Source organism: Amblyraja radiata, chromosome 7 (assembly GCF_010909765.2).
Source record: "Amblyraja radiata isolate CabotCenter1 chromosome 7, sAmbRad1.1.pri, whole genome shotgun sequence".
In the NCBI taxonomy this organism is placed as follows: Eukaryota; Metazoa; Chordata; class Chondrichthyes; order Rajiformes; family Rajidae; genus Amblyraja; species Amblyraja radiata.
The window spans coordinates 23375972-23393703 of record NC_045962.1 but is presented as its reverse complement, the minus strand read 5'-3'; the positions used below and the strand labels follow the sequence as shown (position 1 = coordinate 23393703).

General features: G+C 41.0%; 1 protein-coding gene across 3 annotated transcripts in view; it reads right to left on the bottom strand.

The window, feature by feature from the left end:
- The window catches only part of sestd1 (SEC14 and spectrin domain containing 1), an 87545-nt gene that overhangs the window by 28175 nt on the left and 41638 nt on the right, over positions 1 to 17732 (bottom strand). For all 3 annotated transcript variants that reach the window (XM_033023842.1, XM_033023843.1, XM_033023844.1), the window contains one exon: positions 11198 to 11311. In XM_033023842.1, coding sequence (XP_032879733.1) covers positions 11198 to 11311 — 114 coding nt within the window. The remainder of the gene's footprint in view (positions 1 to 11197; positions 11312 to 17732) is intronic.

Below are 17732 nucleotides of genomic sequence, written 5' to 3'. Positions count from 1 at the left end.
TTATTCCAGCACCCGTGTCCTTAAGGTTAATACAAGACTACTTTCATTCAGAAAAGGAATCTTGCAAAGTTCTCTTAATTTACCATAAACTACCTGAAAGAAAATATACACACTTCCTAACTTCACAAAATTGATTTATCATTTCAAAAGATCTATCCTGATGTTCAGGAGTGTTTGTTGAACAGTGTTATATTTCATTCCTTTCACACATGAAAGATACAGTATTTCATAAGATGATAAAGTAGACATTTGGTTAAACCTGGTCAGTTATGTTTGTTTTTGGTGTGCCTTTACACCAAGCACAATTTAAGACCTGATTTTATTACATGCTTGTTTTTGCTGTTTCAAAATGAAATAGAATTAAAACATTTTACATATTTCAATATGGAGCGACGGCTATATCTTGGGGAAACACCAAGATATAGATCCTCAGATTTGGTCTCCAAATCTGAGGAAGGACATTATTGCCATAGAGGGAGTGCAGAGAAGGTTCACCAGACTGATTCCTGGAATATCAGGACTTTCTTATGAAGAAAGACTGGATAGACTCGGATTGTACTCGCTAGAATTTAGGAGATTGAGGGGGGATCTTATAGAAGCTTACAAAATTCTTAAGGGATTGGACAGGCTAGATGCAGGAAGATTGTTCCCGATGTTGGGGAAGTCCAGGACAAGGGGTCACAGCTTAAGGATAGAGGGGAAATCCTTTAGAACCGAGATGAGAAAAACATTTTTCACGCAGAGAGTGGTGAATCTCTGGAACTCTGCCACAGAAGGTAGTTGAGGCCAGTTCATTGGCTATATTTAAGAGGGAGTTAGATGTGGCCCTTGTGGCTAGAGGGATCAGGGGGTATGGAGAGAAGGCAGGTACGGGATACTGAGTTGGATGATCAGCCATGATCATATTGAATGGCGGTGCAGGCTCGAAGGGCCGAATAGCCTACTCCTGCACCTATTTTCTATGTTTCTATGTTAAAGTAAGCATGTACAGGTTCGGAGAGAAAAGGGTTCACTGCCAGTAACTACTATCGTTGTTTATGTTCACTATTTTAGCAATAAAATATAAAGGATTGTTGTTCCCTAGTGAATAATAAGATGGCAGCTATGACTGGATCATCAAAAATATCACTTCATTTAATTTAAAATGTTTTCACTGCTCCCACAAAAGTTGTCAATTATAAATTAACCTGTAACATCTGCACAGAATACACCTGTCCATTGCACCCCATGTAAAAATATCAATTATTTGATTGTTGATTTCCTGGCATTACAGTGATCAAGTATTCAAACTAAATATATTTAGATGATAGAAACCAATTTTCATTAACCATTATGTGTTTTTTTTAAATATTATATCTGGTACAATTTTAAGCATTATGTATATGCAATACTGTTCTTTACACAAACAATATTATATCTGCAAAACTGGAACATGGGAAAACGAGCAATGACTGCAAAAACTCATGAATTCTTTTCAGAAACCTGAGAGTACAAGCATTGGATTATTGATGTTTAGATTAAAACCTACTTTCCAAAAAACAATGTGTTCTTGCTGATTCGAGAGACTGCACCATTTCTTAGAACTGTACGTGTGGAATTGTACAAGAAACTTTGATACTCTGGCCATTACACATAAGACAGGCACTCAAACAAGGCAGCTACTTTCACTGGCTTGGGAAATCTTACATTTGATTGAATTATCAAAGTATATTCCAGTAACTGCCAAAATATAGTCCATAAATATTCTGAACACGTTTACTACAAGTAACACAAGGCTGCAAAGAAAGACGCAAACATCCTTTTTCTTGGCAGAAGTTGGACCTCAAGCTGCGAAGCAATCTGTACAATGTGTGCAGCAAACAATAAATGCGCTGATTCAGCACTCTCTACACTGAGATGGGCACTGGTGATTCATCTACTCTGAGCAACAGCAATTCCTGACTGAATTTGGAACCTGAATAAGGCCACACTCACATATAGTACCAGGATTCCCTGAAGAAAACTCAGTGAATTCAATCAATTCATTCAGTCATTAAAAAAAAATAACCAAGGGATAGTTCCAATGGGTAATGCAGAATAAGAAAAATAACATCTGCTGAAGTAGATTAATGGAATACCTATCTAAAAGCATTAGGAAATGACAACATTTCTCAGGAATGTAATTTGTGAGGTAAGAAAAGATCCACGTTGTTCAAAAAAAAATTCTTCAAAGCTCATTGCAAGTTTTTGCCAGAGCCAAAATGCACCATGCAATAGTCCCCAAGAGATGAGATCCAGATAAAGAATATTAGCAATATTATTTTCTTTAGTGCTACTGAGACGCAACTGACATGCTGCAAAGTGGGAATCTGTTAAATTCAGTGTATTGTTTTCAACACCATTCATGTCCTAAATCTGTGATGATGTGCTTAAACTTGGTTTCTTATATTAATGTCAGGAGCACCTTTCCTTTTCAGGTTAATTCCACCTTTCTGTCTATGGCCTTTAGCTGCAGTGCCATAAACCTTCATAAAGACAAAACTGGCACCAAGATTTGTGCTAAATTTAATATATACATTCTTGTGCAAATTAATAGAATTAGTCTAAATTTGCTATTTTTTTTTACATGGTGAGTTTCTGTTCCCAACATAAGTCAAGTCAACTTTGTCACATACACATACAAGATGTGCAGTGAAATGAAAGTGGCAATGCCTGCGGATTGTGCAAAAACTACAGAACAGAATCAGTATTTGCATGTTAGAAAATAATTTTTTACAAAAGACACAACACAACAGTAAATTAGTACAGTAAATTAGTCCCTGGTGAGATAAGAGTTTACAATCCTGTTGACCTGTGGGAAGAAACTTCTTATATTTTTCTGAAACCCGACCTCTAGTGATTTATCATCATTTGAGAAGAACGTCAAACAATTCACAAAATAGATATCAAGCAATTTGCAAAATGGATATCATGACAAAGAGGCGAACTAAGATCATAACCTTGCATCAACATTGCTCAAAATCACACAAGAGATTGCAATATTGGTAGAGGTGACCAAAGCTTCTGTATCCAGGATTGCCAAGCTAAGGCCTGAAACTGGATCACTATCGCCTAAGAGGAGGGGGGCAAGTGCAGCCCACAAGCGATGAGGCCTTACTGATTTAGGAAAGTAAGAAGGATCCAAGTAAGACAAACGATGCCCTGAAGAAAGATTTGGAGGCAACAAGAGTCTCAATAAGGTCAAGCACCATGTGCTGATGGCTCAATGAAGTCAAACTGCTGCGAAGAAGAGGAAACGATACCAGTGAGCCTTAAAATATAAAGATTAGAGGCCTAGAGAGAGGTGTTCTTCAGTGACAAAATACACTTCCTGGTTCAGGGCTAATATAGCCGATATGTTTAGAGATCATTTGGGAGAGCAGGTGAGAAAATGCCTCATCGACCAGTTCATCAAACATCCTGAAAAGATCCACAAAGTGCTGGAGTGACTCAGCGTGTCAGGCAGCATCTCTGGAGATTATGGGTAGGTGACATTTTGGGTCATAGCGCTTCTTCAGATGATAGTGGCGGTGGAGAAGATAGCTGTAAGAGAGGAGAGGCAGGACAGAGCCAGGGAAATAATAGGTGAATGTAGGTGATGGGTTTTTGATAGGCAGCTGGTTGGACATGAGATAATAAGACAAAGTGTGTGAGATAAAAGGATTAAAGAGTAACAGGGAGAAATACGGAAGTATCGGAGGGGGAAAGTAGAAAAAAGGGAGAGTCCAGCTGGGGCACAGGGGAAAGAGAGGGGGGGGGGGGGGGGGGGGAATTTTGGTTAGTCACCTAAAATTGGAGAATTCAATGTTCATACCATTAGGTTATAACCTACCCAAGCGGAATACGAGGTGCTGTTCCAACAGATACATGTGGCTTGGCAATGGAGGAGGCCAAAGACAGAAAGGTCAGTATGAGAACGGGAAGAGGAGTTAAGATGGTTAGCAACCTGGAGATACAGTAGGCCTTGGCAGACCAAGCACAAGTGTTCAGCCAAACAGTTGCCAAGTCTATGCTTGCTCTCCCTGATGTACAGGTGGCTAAATTGGGAACACCGAATATAGATGAGGTTTGAGGAGGTGCACATGAATCTGTCTGACCTGGAACGACAGCTGGGGTCCCTGGATGGATGTGATTTTCCCCTCCCTTCCACCTACATTTCTTTCTGTGTGATCAATCATCAAGGAGAGACTGAAAGGAAAGGAATATACCTCGAGACAGAAGCTCATCGTGGCCATAATTCAGCTGTGGTGTCGAGATGCTAAAACATCCTATGCAACTGTTAAAATCTGGTCGATTCCATGCCAAATCCTGTCAAGGACTTGATAAAGAACATATAATGTACCAAAGACAGAATGGTATGATAATAATGAATAAAAGATAGCCATAGGACATATAATGGTATATCCCAGTGTAGGCTCGATTCAATTAATTTGCACAAGGATGTAACTAGTCAACATATGTCACTATTTACAAAATGTATCAAACAACTCAGTACAATCTAAAAAGGAATCAGTTGTATCCTGGTAGGTTGGTAATTAAAATTCCTTTTGGAATCACAAGGGGCAGGCATTGACTGGTAGAATACAGATGGGACTTGGGGGTGTCTTGACCCACTCAATGCCATTTTAATTAAAATGGACTAAATTGTTTAGGCTTGGTGAAGTTTCTTTGTTGCTTAAAGCATGTATTATTTACTGCCTTATCCTCTCACAGTAAAGCTGTATTTTCATTGAAAGTGCACAGCAATAGTTAATACCTTCAGTTAAATTTATTGAACATGACAGTTTCCAATTACAGTTCTCTAAACATGTGTCTGAAGAAGTTTATTACAGTTATAAAATAGATCTAGCTGTGGTATGCTTAATCAAAACTAGCTTATACTGTTTATGGAAAGAATTAGGGAGGGGCGGGTGAAAAGTATTATGAAACGTATAAATAGTAAAAGATTACAACATGGAGGATGGGAAACTAGTAAAGGTTAAAAAATGGAACATGGAAGCTGTGGCAGTGTCAACATACCAAATGAGTACTTTGTATCTGTTTACCACGAGGGTAGAGGGCAAAAGTAATAGCAAAGAAAGTTATATTATTAAATACAGTGCCCTCCATAATGTTTGGGACAAAGGCCCATCATTTATTTATTTTCCTGTGTACTCCACAATTTGAGATTTGTAATAGAAAAAAATCACATGTGATTAAAGTGCACATTGTCAGGTTTTATTAAAGGGTAATCTTTATACATTTTGGTTTCACCATGTAGAGATTACAGCTGTGTTTAGGCATAGCACCCCATTTCAGGGCACCATAATGTTTGGGACACATGGCTTCATAGGCGTTTGTAATTGCTCAGGTGTGTTTAATTGCCTCCTTAATGCAGGTATAAGAGAGCTCTCAGCACCTAGTCTTTCCTCCAGTCTTTCCATCACCTTTGGAAACGTTTATTGCTGTTCATCAACATGAGGACCAAAGTTGTCAAAGTCAAAGAAGTCACTATGAGACTGAGAAACGCGAATAAAACTGCTAGGGACATCAGCCAAACATTAAGCTTACCAAAATCAACTGTTTGGAACATCATTAAGAAGAAAGAGAGCACTGGTGAGCTTACTAATCGCAAAGGGACTGGCAGGCCAAGGAAGACCTCCACAGCTGATGACAGAAGAATTCTCTCTATAATAAAGGACAGTTCAGAAACAATCTTCAGGAGTCGGATGTGGATTTGTCAATGACCACTGTCCGCAGAAGACTTCATGAACAGAAATACAGAGGCTACACTGCAAGATGCAAACCACTGGTTAGCCACAAAAATAGGATGGCCGGGTTACAGTTTGCCAAGAAGTACTTAAAAGAACAAACACAGTTCTGGAAAAAGGTTTTGTGGACAGATGAGATGAAGATTAACTTATATCAGAGTGATGGCAAGAGCAAAGTATGGAGGAGAGAAGGAACTGCCCTAGACCCAAGGCATACCACCTTATCCGTGAAACACGGTGGTGGGGGTTTTTATGACCTGTGCATGTGTGGCTGCTGAAGGTACTGGCTTGTAGATTAGTCACTATTCCTGATCCATGTCCAGTATTTGTACTGACTTCTTATGGAATGTGGTCTAGCGCATGCGTATTATCCAGGGATTGGTTCTGGGCATACTGATAAGAAATGCTGGTATGTGAAGAGGCTTTGTTCACAGTCTCCCACTCTTATAGCTAATAAAGAACTCTACATGAAGTTAAACAACTTATCGTTATTGCTACTTCATACATGGTGTCAGAAGTCTTCTTCTGGAACAACATCGGCTTGAACTTCGTGAATGTTTCTCTCTCTTTATCTTCATAAGAGGGATTGTAAAGTCTGTTTGCTGAACACTCATGGCTGATACATTCCGGAAACCGGAACTGCTCATCTTCGACAGCAACATCGGAGAATGGTGGAGCCTCTTCGAAGAAGAATACAATATTTTTATTGCAGCTGCACACAGATAAGCCAGCTCAGGCTCAAGCGAATATTCTCCTCAATCTCGCAGGACTGGAAGCTATTGAATGTGCAAAGCAATTTGTGTACGGAGGAGACAAGGCAGCCTGCCGAAGGCGCTGGACTCAAAATTGTCATCCCTGTTGAATCGAGAGGATCCTCAATGTCTCAAAAGGAAATTTCGACAATTGTGAAGCCCTCGAACCAATCTTACCATGGAACGCCTCAAGTTCAACGCACAGAATCAGAAGGATGATGAGACAACTGAATAGTTTATTTGTGCTTTAAAGAAGGAAGCAAGGAGCTGCAGATTTGGAGAGCTCTGTGGTGAGATCGCAGCAAATCCCATACGATCCTACGGATTACACGGATGCAATGATGGGGACCAAAGACGAAAACGTTCTTATAAGTGATGGACATGTGACTGTGGACCCTGAACAGTTTTAGGATCAAGTGCCGGTGTCTGCACCTGTGATATCAGTGCCGGTGGAGAAATCGCCTATGAAGAAATCGTCTGTGAAGCCTGTGCCTATGGTGGCATCACCTGAGAACTGACAAGACACGTGCAGGATGGGTCTACAAGCCGAATCCCACATACAAAGACTAAAGGTTTTATCATTATAACTGTTCTTGCTGATATTGCTTTGCTTTGCTGTAGTTGTTAGTTATTTGATCATTTTATTCATTGTTTCATTAGCTTTGCAATATTACATGTATGCATTATATTATATGAAGTTAAATGACTTATCGTTATTGCGACCATACATGGCTCACTAATCTTCATTGATGGTAGCAGCATAATGAATTCTGAAGTGTATAGACACATCCTATCTGCTCAAGTTCAAACAAATGTCTCAACTCATTGGCTGGCGGTTCATTTTACAGCAAGACAATGATCCCAAACATACTGCGAACAAAGGAGTTTTTCAAAGCTAAAATATGGTCAATTCTTGAGTGACCGTCAATCACCCGATCTGAACATGGCTTTTATATGCTGAAGAGAAAACTGAAGGGGACTAGCCCCCAAGACAAGCATAAGCTAAAGATGGCTGCAATACAGGCCTGGCAGAGCATCACCAGAGAAGACACCCAGCACCAGGTGATGTCCATGAATTGCAGACTTCAAGCAGTTATAGCAGGAGATGCAACAAAATACTAAACATGACTACTTTCATTTACATGAAATTGCTGTGTCCCAAACATTATATAGTGCCCTGAAATGGGGGAGCTATGTATAAACACTGCTGTAATTTCTACATGGTGAAACTAAAATGTATAAAAATGGCCTTTATTAAAATCTGATATTGTGCACTTTAACCACATGTGATTTTTTCTATTATAAATCTTAAATTGTGGAGTTCAGAGGCAAATAAATAAATGATTGGTCTTTGTCCTAAACATTATGAAGGGCACTGTTTATTAAAAATTTATAGTTGCGAGGTATTAGAACAGTTGATTGAATGTAAAGCTAGTCATTCTCACGGACTAGATTGAATGCATCTTAAGATCCGGAGAAGAGGGAGAAATCACAGGTACATTAATACTATCCCTTTTAGTACTATCTGGATTTGGAGGTGGTGTCAGACGACAGGAATGTGGCAAATGTTTTCCATTGTTCGAAATAAGGCAGTAAGAATAAATCTAGCACCTGCATCTCACTCAGTTAAATGTCATACTAAGATTTAAACAGATTGATCCAAGGTAAGATTAATATCACTTGGAGAAAAGTGAATTAAGACAAACCCACGTGGATTTGTTTAGGGTAAATTGTATTTAACAGAATTTAAAACATAAGATCATATCAACAATGAGGTTAATGCACTTGAAGTAGTAGACATTGATGTACTGTAGGTTTTTGATATAGGCTGCTTACAGGCTTATCAGCAAAGCTTGAAGCAGATAGCATGAAAGAAACAATAAGGGCATGAATTTGAAGGCGACAAATAACAGGCTCCAGACCTGAGCTAAATAGTTTTTTTTTGGACTGAAGGAAGATAAGTGGTTGTAATCTTCAGTGTGAGGACTATTATTTTTTTCCCCGGTCTATATTAATAGCCCAGACTTTGGGGGGGGGGGTCTCAAGTCACAATTTCTAAGTTTGCCCATGACACAATATACGGTGGTATTATGAAGAAAAGAGAACAGTGATAAACTGCAGCAAGGTATACAACGTATTAAACCCAGCTCCTTAGAGCCAAGGCTGCAACAACTGCTGTGCCACCATGACCGTCTTGCTTTTAGTGGAAACTATTTCCTTTTAATTACATGATTCTTTACAAATGTACACAATCTTACATTTGTTCATGTTAAAATCTTTATCCCTTAACCAGATTCCTAGAAAACAATTGCTTTCCTTTATAGTAGAAATTTAGCCAAATAACTTGATTCATTATCAAATATGGTAACATCACTGTGTAGGAAAGAACTGCAGATGCTGGTTTAAATTGAAGGTAGACACAAAATGCTGCAGTAACTCAGCGGGACAGGCAACATCTCTGGAGTGAAGGAATGGGTGACGTTTCGGGTCAAGACCCTTGTTCAGACGTTACTTTTAGTACCAGCTTTTTTATTATTAACCATAATCATAATTCCAGCAGTCACTAATCTACCTTTATCTACATTAATAAAATTAAAATAAAATGATTCTATAAATATACAAACTTGTTTCTTCAGGCATTGTGCATATCAAATGAATCAAACACAGCATGTAATCCAAAAATGTCATTAAAATTCATGAAGGAAAGCACCACAAATACTTAAATAACACACAAATAAATTATCCGGGCCTTTATTCCTATTTTGATCAATGCTGCGGTAATTGAAGTCCCCCATTGTTACTGTCCTGTTTGTTATTTCGTCGCTTTCCGATTTGTTCGGTTTCTGATGTACCTTACAGTGCAGCTATTCCTTTCTTCTTTATGTCAACACACTGGTATAATTTGATGATCCTTCTATCATAATCATTATCATCCACTAGGGGCGCCGCATGATGGCAGTCTCTGGCTACAGTCTGTCTGTTTTACTATCTTTTTTTATTTTTAGTTTGTTTAAAAGTACGCTTTGGATGATTTTTTTAGTATTTCTGTGTGGGGGGGGGGGGGGGGGGGTAGGGTAAGGGGGAAACTGTTTCTCAGTCACATCCTGATGAGGATATGACTATTCTCCGAGTCGCATCTACGCCCCCCCCACCCCCCCCCCCAAGTCCAAGCAGCTGAGAATGTTCTCCCGTTCCGACTTCGGTGTTCCATCATCCGGCGAGTGGGCTGAACATCGGGCCGCCCGTAGTGGCGACAGCGAGGGGTTCGGGTGGCCCCGACCACGGGTGAACAACAGAGGACAACAGAGGAGGATGACTGAACTTTGGTGCCTTCCCTCACAGTGGGAAACTTTGATACCGCTGTGTGGGTATGTCTATGTTAAAGACTATCATCTTCCGTGCTCTTTTTTATTCGTATGGCTGTGTGGTGACCACAAATTTCACTGTACCAATTGGTACATGTGACAATAAATGTCTCTTGTCTTGTCTTGCCTAATGCTTCATAACTGTGTATCCATTATCAGTATCGTGATTCCGTTCAACCCCATCAAGCCTTGTTCCTATCTCACCTGTAAACTCAGTCACCAGAAACATCAACTCAGATCTCTGATCTTGTTTAAGGTAAGTTTTATTCATAGCTCCATTGTCACATGTCTATGTGTCGCTTCATCTGCCCAGTAAATTTTGCATAAACGAATAAACTATAAAATACTCCCAAACTTTTTTAGTTTCTTCTGCCTTCCATATTAATCTACCAGCTCCCTGCATTCAATTTCCAGCTTTGCATCTCTTGGTTCTGGAACCAAGCATAGGTTTACATTTACCTGCCAAGCTTATTTATCCACACAAACCTTCTCCCCACCACTTAAGAAGATTTTGGCTGCTGGTTGCCAACTACTTATTTATTGGCTCCATTCAACATTAAACCGACTATAAAATAATCCTTTTTATTTCTGCCTCATCCCTCCTCCAATTTCCCCAAAAGCACATACTTTCTATGATTATTTAAATTATACCATGGTGCCAAATATTACTTTTAAACATTCCTATATTCAGACATGCAATATATATATACGTTTTCTGGGACACAAAGTTTTACCTACTGCAGACACTGGCATCAGATACGTGGAGTATCATTTATACATTTATATATTTTTGGATCTTCGACAGACAATCCAGCTCCATCTCAAATATTCATTTTAGAGCACTTATATTAAATTCTTCCACATACCATACCAATGCATTCAGTTCCAAGTTAAGGGCAAATCTACATAGCAATCACCTACTCATTTGGACTCCTTCATAAATTGCATAACGTCTCTTCACTCAAGCTCTTAAATATCTGACCATTTTCATGGTGAATTTAAAAGGCCAATGTCTGGTTTGCTCTATCACTCACTTACCCAGTTTTTTTTTACTGCAATTTTTCATTTCAATTCTAGACAAATTGAAATTCCTTTCAGTTCACTCTGGGCACAGATATTATCTGACACGTCATCTCTTGAAATGCAATATTCAGTTAAGTATAAGGACCAATCCATTAAGATATGATTTTATATAATCAGAAAAGCTATAAATAGCTGACCACTCCTATGTAATAAACTAAAATCATAAATGCCAACTTTATAACATATGTACTTTATAACTTTATAACATATGTAACTTCACAGTACTAACCAATCTTTTATTTAGCCAGTCTATATGGTCGTATAGAAGCGAACCACCAAATTCTTCTGTCAATTGACATGGCTCTATGTAGCGTGTAAGCTTGTTGGCAGATACCAAAATAACCTGTTGAGAATAAAACAAGGCATTTAAACTCCAATATAAATTTAAAAAATCACCACAGCAGAATATAATTCCAAAATTTGTACACATCTTTTTGATGAACTCCAAGTGCATTGCTGTGAAGTCCTAAAGACATCACATATGCATTCTCTTAACAAGTTATAGAGAAACAAAAATTCTAAGTGAATTTGCTTTTCCATTATCTGAATTATCAAATTAGAGTACAAATCCGAGACCAGTTACTTACCTCTATCATAGATAACACCCGTCTTCAACTTTGATTCCTTTAAAGTACAAATATCTGCATCACCATTTCCTCCAGTAATGAGTCTCTGCTTCAGGCCATACAAAATAAGATTATATGAGTATCCATAAATCGTCCATTTGTAAAGTGTGGATGGTCTGTATTTGGTTGGTATATATTTTTGTCGATTCCTTAAGGAATTCCTTGAGGAATTTATAAAAACATATACCAACCAAATACAGACAATTCACACTTTTCAAACGGCTGATTTATGGACACCCATACATATAAATTACCACAACAATCGTGGGCTGGGTCAAGCTGAGCAGAGCTAGGTGTACTGAGCAGACCCATTCGCTCCTTTACTGTGTCATTGGCTGGCAGGCAGCCCCTCTTCCCAGGCCTGTTCACTCTCCAATCACAGCTCTTTCTGTAATGCTTTCCTATTCCTTTTATTGTTAATTTCTGACCTCTGAAAAAGTTAGGTCACAAACAGTTCTCAGGAATGGAACGGGGGCTAGAATACCCTTGCTTTAAAAAAAACATTGGGAAAATAACACCAGAGAGAAAATGTTACATCAGAAAACCATATATAAACAGCAATGGATAAAAAAATTGATAAGACTTCTATAGGAATGCCCAGCACATTAAACTCTCAAAAACCGCGTCACCCCCCATCCCAGCTGACCGCACGCACTGTCAACTGGGACAACTTCAGATCTCTCCAGCCTGCCCCCATCCCTCCACCCTCTCACAATGCCAACTTTGCCCTCCTCAACACCAGGTCGCTCAACAACAAAGCCCTTGCCCTCCATGAACTAATCCTTGACAACACTCTGGACTTCCTTCTGCTCACTGAAACCTGGCAACAACCCAATGTCTTCTTCTCCCTCAATCAAGCATCCCCACCTGGATTTAATTACATCTCCAAACCCCGCCATGGAGGTGGCCTCACTGTTATTTTCAACCAGAACTTTCGGATCACTGAACTCACCCTCCCCCCAGTAGCATCATTTGAATTCCTCGCCTTCAAAGCCCTTTCCTCCATGACAGTCATCCTCATTTACCGGCCACCTAAACCAAACCCCTCCTTCCTATCCGACTTCACTGAACTCCTCACACTTGCCTCATCCCTCTCCCCACGTCTGCTGCTACTTGGTGACTTAAATATTCATATGGACTCCCCCACCTGCAAGCTCGCATCTGAATTCGCCTTTTTACTTGACAACTTCTCTCTCACTCAGCACGTCACCTTTCCCACCCATGACAAAGGTCACATCCTTGACCTGGTCTGCTCCACAAATCAACTGGTACTCGACCTCCATCCATGCCTCTTCCCCCTCTCTGATCATAAGCTTATACGGTTCACCATCCCTTCTCCGACACCTCGCCCCCGCTTCCTCCGAGAAATCACCTTCCGTAATCTAAAATCCATCGATCCCCACCATCTCTCTGACCTGCTCTCCACCACTCTCCCCCTGGACTCAACCCATATCTCACCTGATGATCTCACAAACCATCTCAACTCCACCTTGTCTACCTCCCTTAACATTCTGGCCCCCCTCAAAACAAGAACCGTAACTTTCAACACATCTTCACCCTGGTACACACCTGCACTTCGTAAGCTGAAACAGACCTGGTCGCCGACTTGAACGACTCACAAAGAAATCATCTCTCATAGTCCACCATGAAGCTTACAAACTCCACCTCACTGCCTACAAAGATGCCCTCATTGCTGAAAAATCTGCCTACCTCTCCTCCATATTCCCCGACCCCTGCCTAAACCACAGAACCCTCTTCTCCACAGTGGGCAACCTCCTCAAGCCTCGAGCCAACACTCTCCCTACCTCTACTCCGGATCTCTGCAACTCATTCCTCCACTTTTTCGCTGATAAAATCAGCACCATCTATCAATCTTTATCCCCTGTACCCGACTCCCCAGCATCTACTCCACCACCTACCAAGGCCCCTCCTTTCAACTGACCTCCTTACCCCTCCTCCACACTGTTTCCTCTCCCAGTTTGACCTGGTCACCCCTACTGAAATCTCCAAACTCATCAGCTCTTCCAAACCCACTACCTGCTCCCTCGACCCTCTCCCCACTCCCCTGCTTAAGTCCTGCCTCCCCGTTCTCTGCCCCTACCTCACTAATCTCTTCAACTCCTCATTGTCCCAAGGAATTGTCCCCTCCGCTTTCAAAACTGCTGCTGTCACACCAATCTTAAAGAAACCTGGTCTTGATCCCTCCTCTCTCATTAACTACCGCCCAATCTCAAACCTCCCCTTTCTTTCAAAAACCCTGGAGCGTATCGTTGCGTCACAACTTCATTCCCACCTTCTTGCGTATAACCTATTCAAAACCATCCAATCTGGCTTTCGCCCCCTCCATAGCACAGAATTAGTTCTCCTCAAAGTCCTCAACGACCTCCTCACTTCTGCTGACACTGGTTCCCTCAACATCCTCATCCTCCTCGACCTGAGTGCAGCCTTCGATACAGTGAACCATAACATCCTGCTTACCAGACTTGAGGACCTTGGCATTGAAGGTTCTGCACTCAGCTGGCTCTGTTTCTACCTTTCCAACAGATCCCACTTCATCTCTCTCCATAACCACACCTACAGCCACAGTCACTCAAGGCGTTCCCCAAGGCTCCGTACTCGGCCCCCTCCTCTTCATCATCTACATCCTCCCCCTTGGTCAGATACTCCGCTACTTCAACCTGGACTTCCAATGTTACGCCGATGACACCCAGATCTACCTCGGCACCAAATCCCCCCACAACCCCCTCCCCCCCCTCTCCCATATCAACTCCTGTTTGGCAGCTATAAAAACCTGGATGCAACATAACGTCCTCAAACTCAACAGCGATAAAACAGAATTCCTCCTCATAGGCTCCAAATCCACACAGCAAAATCAATAACCCCACTCTCACCATCGACGGCACCACTGTCTCCCCATCGCCCCAGGCCCGCAACCTTGGCGTGATCTTTGATTCCACCCTCTCCCTTGAGCCTCACATCCGCCATGTCATTAAAACCTCCTTCTTTCACCTCCGCAACATCGCCAAAATCAGACCCTCTCTCACACCTCCCGCTGCTGAAAGACTCATCCATGCCTTCATCTCCTCCCGACTGGACTACTGCAACTCACTTCTCCTTGGCATCAGCTCCACCTACATCAACCGACTCCAACTGGTCCAGAATGCAGCCACCCGACTCATCACCCACACCAAATCCTGGCATCACATCACTCCAGTCCTCAAACAACTTCACTGGCTTCCCATCTCCCACCGGATCACCTACAAAATCCTGGTCCTCACCTACAAAGCCCTCCACCATCTGGCCCCCCCATATCTCACTGACCTCCTCTCCCCCTACCAACCCTCACGGTCCCTCAGATCCACATCAGCCGGTCTCCTCTCCATCCACAAATCCAACCTCCGCAGTTTTGGGGACAGAGCCTTCTCCAGGGCAGCTCCCAGGCTCTGGAACTCCCTCCCCCAACTGATCCGCAATTCCGTGTCCCTCACCATCTTCCAGTCCCGCCTCAAGACCCATCTCTTCACCTCTGCCTATCCTTAGCCCCACGTCCCCCTCCCTTTTCATCTGTGCTTGAATTGCCTCATATTGTGTTTTAAATTGAATTCTGTCTTTAATTTGTGTACTAGTCATGTCTCTACTATTTATTTCATTCCGCTTACATGTTTTTCCTCTACTTGCTAAATTTTTGTAAGGTGTCCTTGAGACTCTTGAAAGGCGCCCATAAATAAAATGTATTATTATTATTATTATTATAATGAGTATCTAACATGGGGTTAAAAAAGACATAATAATGCCTATCAATAACATCACATTAGAAATACAAGATGTTGCACATGATCAGTTTTTCTGTAAGTGCAGTGAAACAAAAATGATGGGCAGACATGAAACTATTCTATCTTTGGAGTTGAAAAGTGGATATCAGTAATCGTTGACAGTATTCGTGTCATTTAATGCAGACTATTAGTCGTAGATGGGGATAATTTCTGATATCATGTGCCGTTCTGGAGCTCTTATTTATTCTCTTTTTAAAAAACAAGCAAAGAAGCATGTGCACTGAGGGAGCATTAGTAAATGCCCACTACTATGCATTCTTTTAGGAATTCCTCATCTTGAAACAGTTTAGCTGAAATCCTCAGAGCTTTCAAGCTGACTCCATCCTTTCATGCAGTTGGCTAGTTTCAAATATACTGAAATCTCCTCGGAATCCAGAGACTCCATCATAACCATTCTTCATGCATCAGAAATATGTGCCCAGGGTTTTGCACTTCATTCTATGACAATGGTTATCTTTTTCTGTGGACTCTTTAGTTTTATCAAAGTCATAAATTTTGACTCGGGAATGGGGTGGGGATAATGGGAAAAATAGACCGGTTCGCCTTGTGAAAATAATCTATTAGAATATTTAACATGTCATCTTGCCTTCCATTTCCAGCCTCTGGATTATTTTGCAGACTCTCATCCTTTTGACATCCAGCTATCTTTTTAATTAAATCCAGAAAAAATTATTCTATATGCCTTTCCAATTGCTGTACTAGCATGATGAATAATCATCCTCAGTAGTCTCAAAGCTATGCTAAACAACACAACCAAATGAACCTTCCCTCCTCGTAATCCAGCGCTCAAGTTATTAACTTCCTGTATGTTTGTTGATCCATGTAATACCACGTCTCTTGACACAAAGATTGCTATTCCTCATAATGTCCTGGGACTCCCCGGATTACGAATGACCTGACTTACGGAATTTGACGATGCAAATTCTCCCATCCATTTTTAAAGCATTTTTCAAATTACTATTAATGATACGTTTCCTGGGAATTCACGAAGGACGGGATACAGTATTCATGAATGTAGGTTTAATTATGGATTAATTCAATTTAATTAGTTTAATTACGAGTAGTGCGAGAATGATTACTCAATGAAATAAAAGAAGTGTCTGTAACTAGAAAATGGACATTTCAGGCTGATGGAGAATTTGGCGTGGACAGTTTCAGGAACAGAACGCTACTATAACTCGGGGATTGCATGTTCCTACCTTGCTCGTTCACTATTGCAGAGCTGCAAAGTTTTGTCAGAGCATTTCAGTATTCTAGTACCTGAAAATCAGTATTTTGCTGAGGAAATCAGTATTTTTACATGGTGCCATTTTGCTGAAAAAATTGTTATATTTTATGTGCGGTCATACCCATGTAAGAGTAAAAGAATGCATAACTTTGCTACCAATTGACATGTCTTCTACGCACCTTACTTGACAGTGCATTCATTGCCGTCTCTTTGTATACTACTGTTTGAACGGCTGCTTCCTGCTTTTAGCACCAGATGATGATGCAGAAGTCATTTTGGAAGCCTACCTCTCCCTCCCTTGCTCCCTCTCTCTCCCTCCTTCCCGCCATCCCTCCCTCTCCCTCCCCCTTTCCCTCCCACCATCCCTCTTCCTCTCCCCTTCCTTTTTTTCTCCCTCCCTCACATATTCTCTCCCTCCCTCTCCTTCTTCCTCTCTCCCCTCTCCATCCTCTCCCTCTCTCCACCCCTCCCCCTCGAGCCCACCCACCGTTCTGTAAAATCAAGGCCAATCCCAATGGTAACCTTTCACCACGAGGCTTATCCAGAATTCTACCACTACCTGAAAAAGATGTTTAAAGGCCATAGCCCTCCAGCCGGTAGCGCTATATTTAGAACCCATAGCGCTGCAGCCGACAGCTCTTCGTTTAAATTCCCACGCATTAAACTGACAGCGCTCTGTTTAAACCTGGAGTGGGACAGGCAGATCAAAGCTTACAAAAATAATCATTCAGATCTTGAAATTTAAAATACTAATAGATCTGCTATAATTTTTAGAGGTACAATATGACTTTCTATATCCTTGCATTTTTAAGTAGCAAGATCTTGTCAATTTCAACGGGTTAGTACTTTTCCATTGGCGAGTGGTATGTTAATGAAACAGGAAATCGGGCCGATTTCTAAAAAATCCATATTTAACACAAAATCGTACATCAGTATTCTTATCGTATTTCCGTACAAAATACGGAAAATCCGCACTACTTGGCAGCTCTGCTATTGGTCTTGTCAAGATGTTCCCTTGCCTTCCACGAAAACATTCTCTATAATTCATTAACCTTTTCTATCATTTTGCTTGAATCC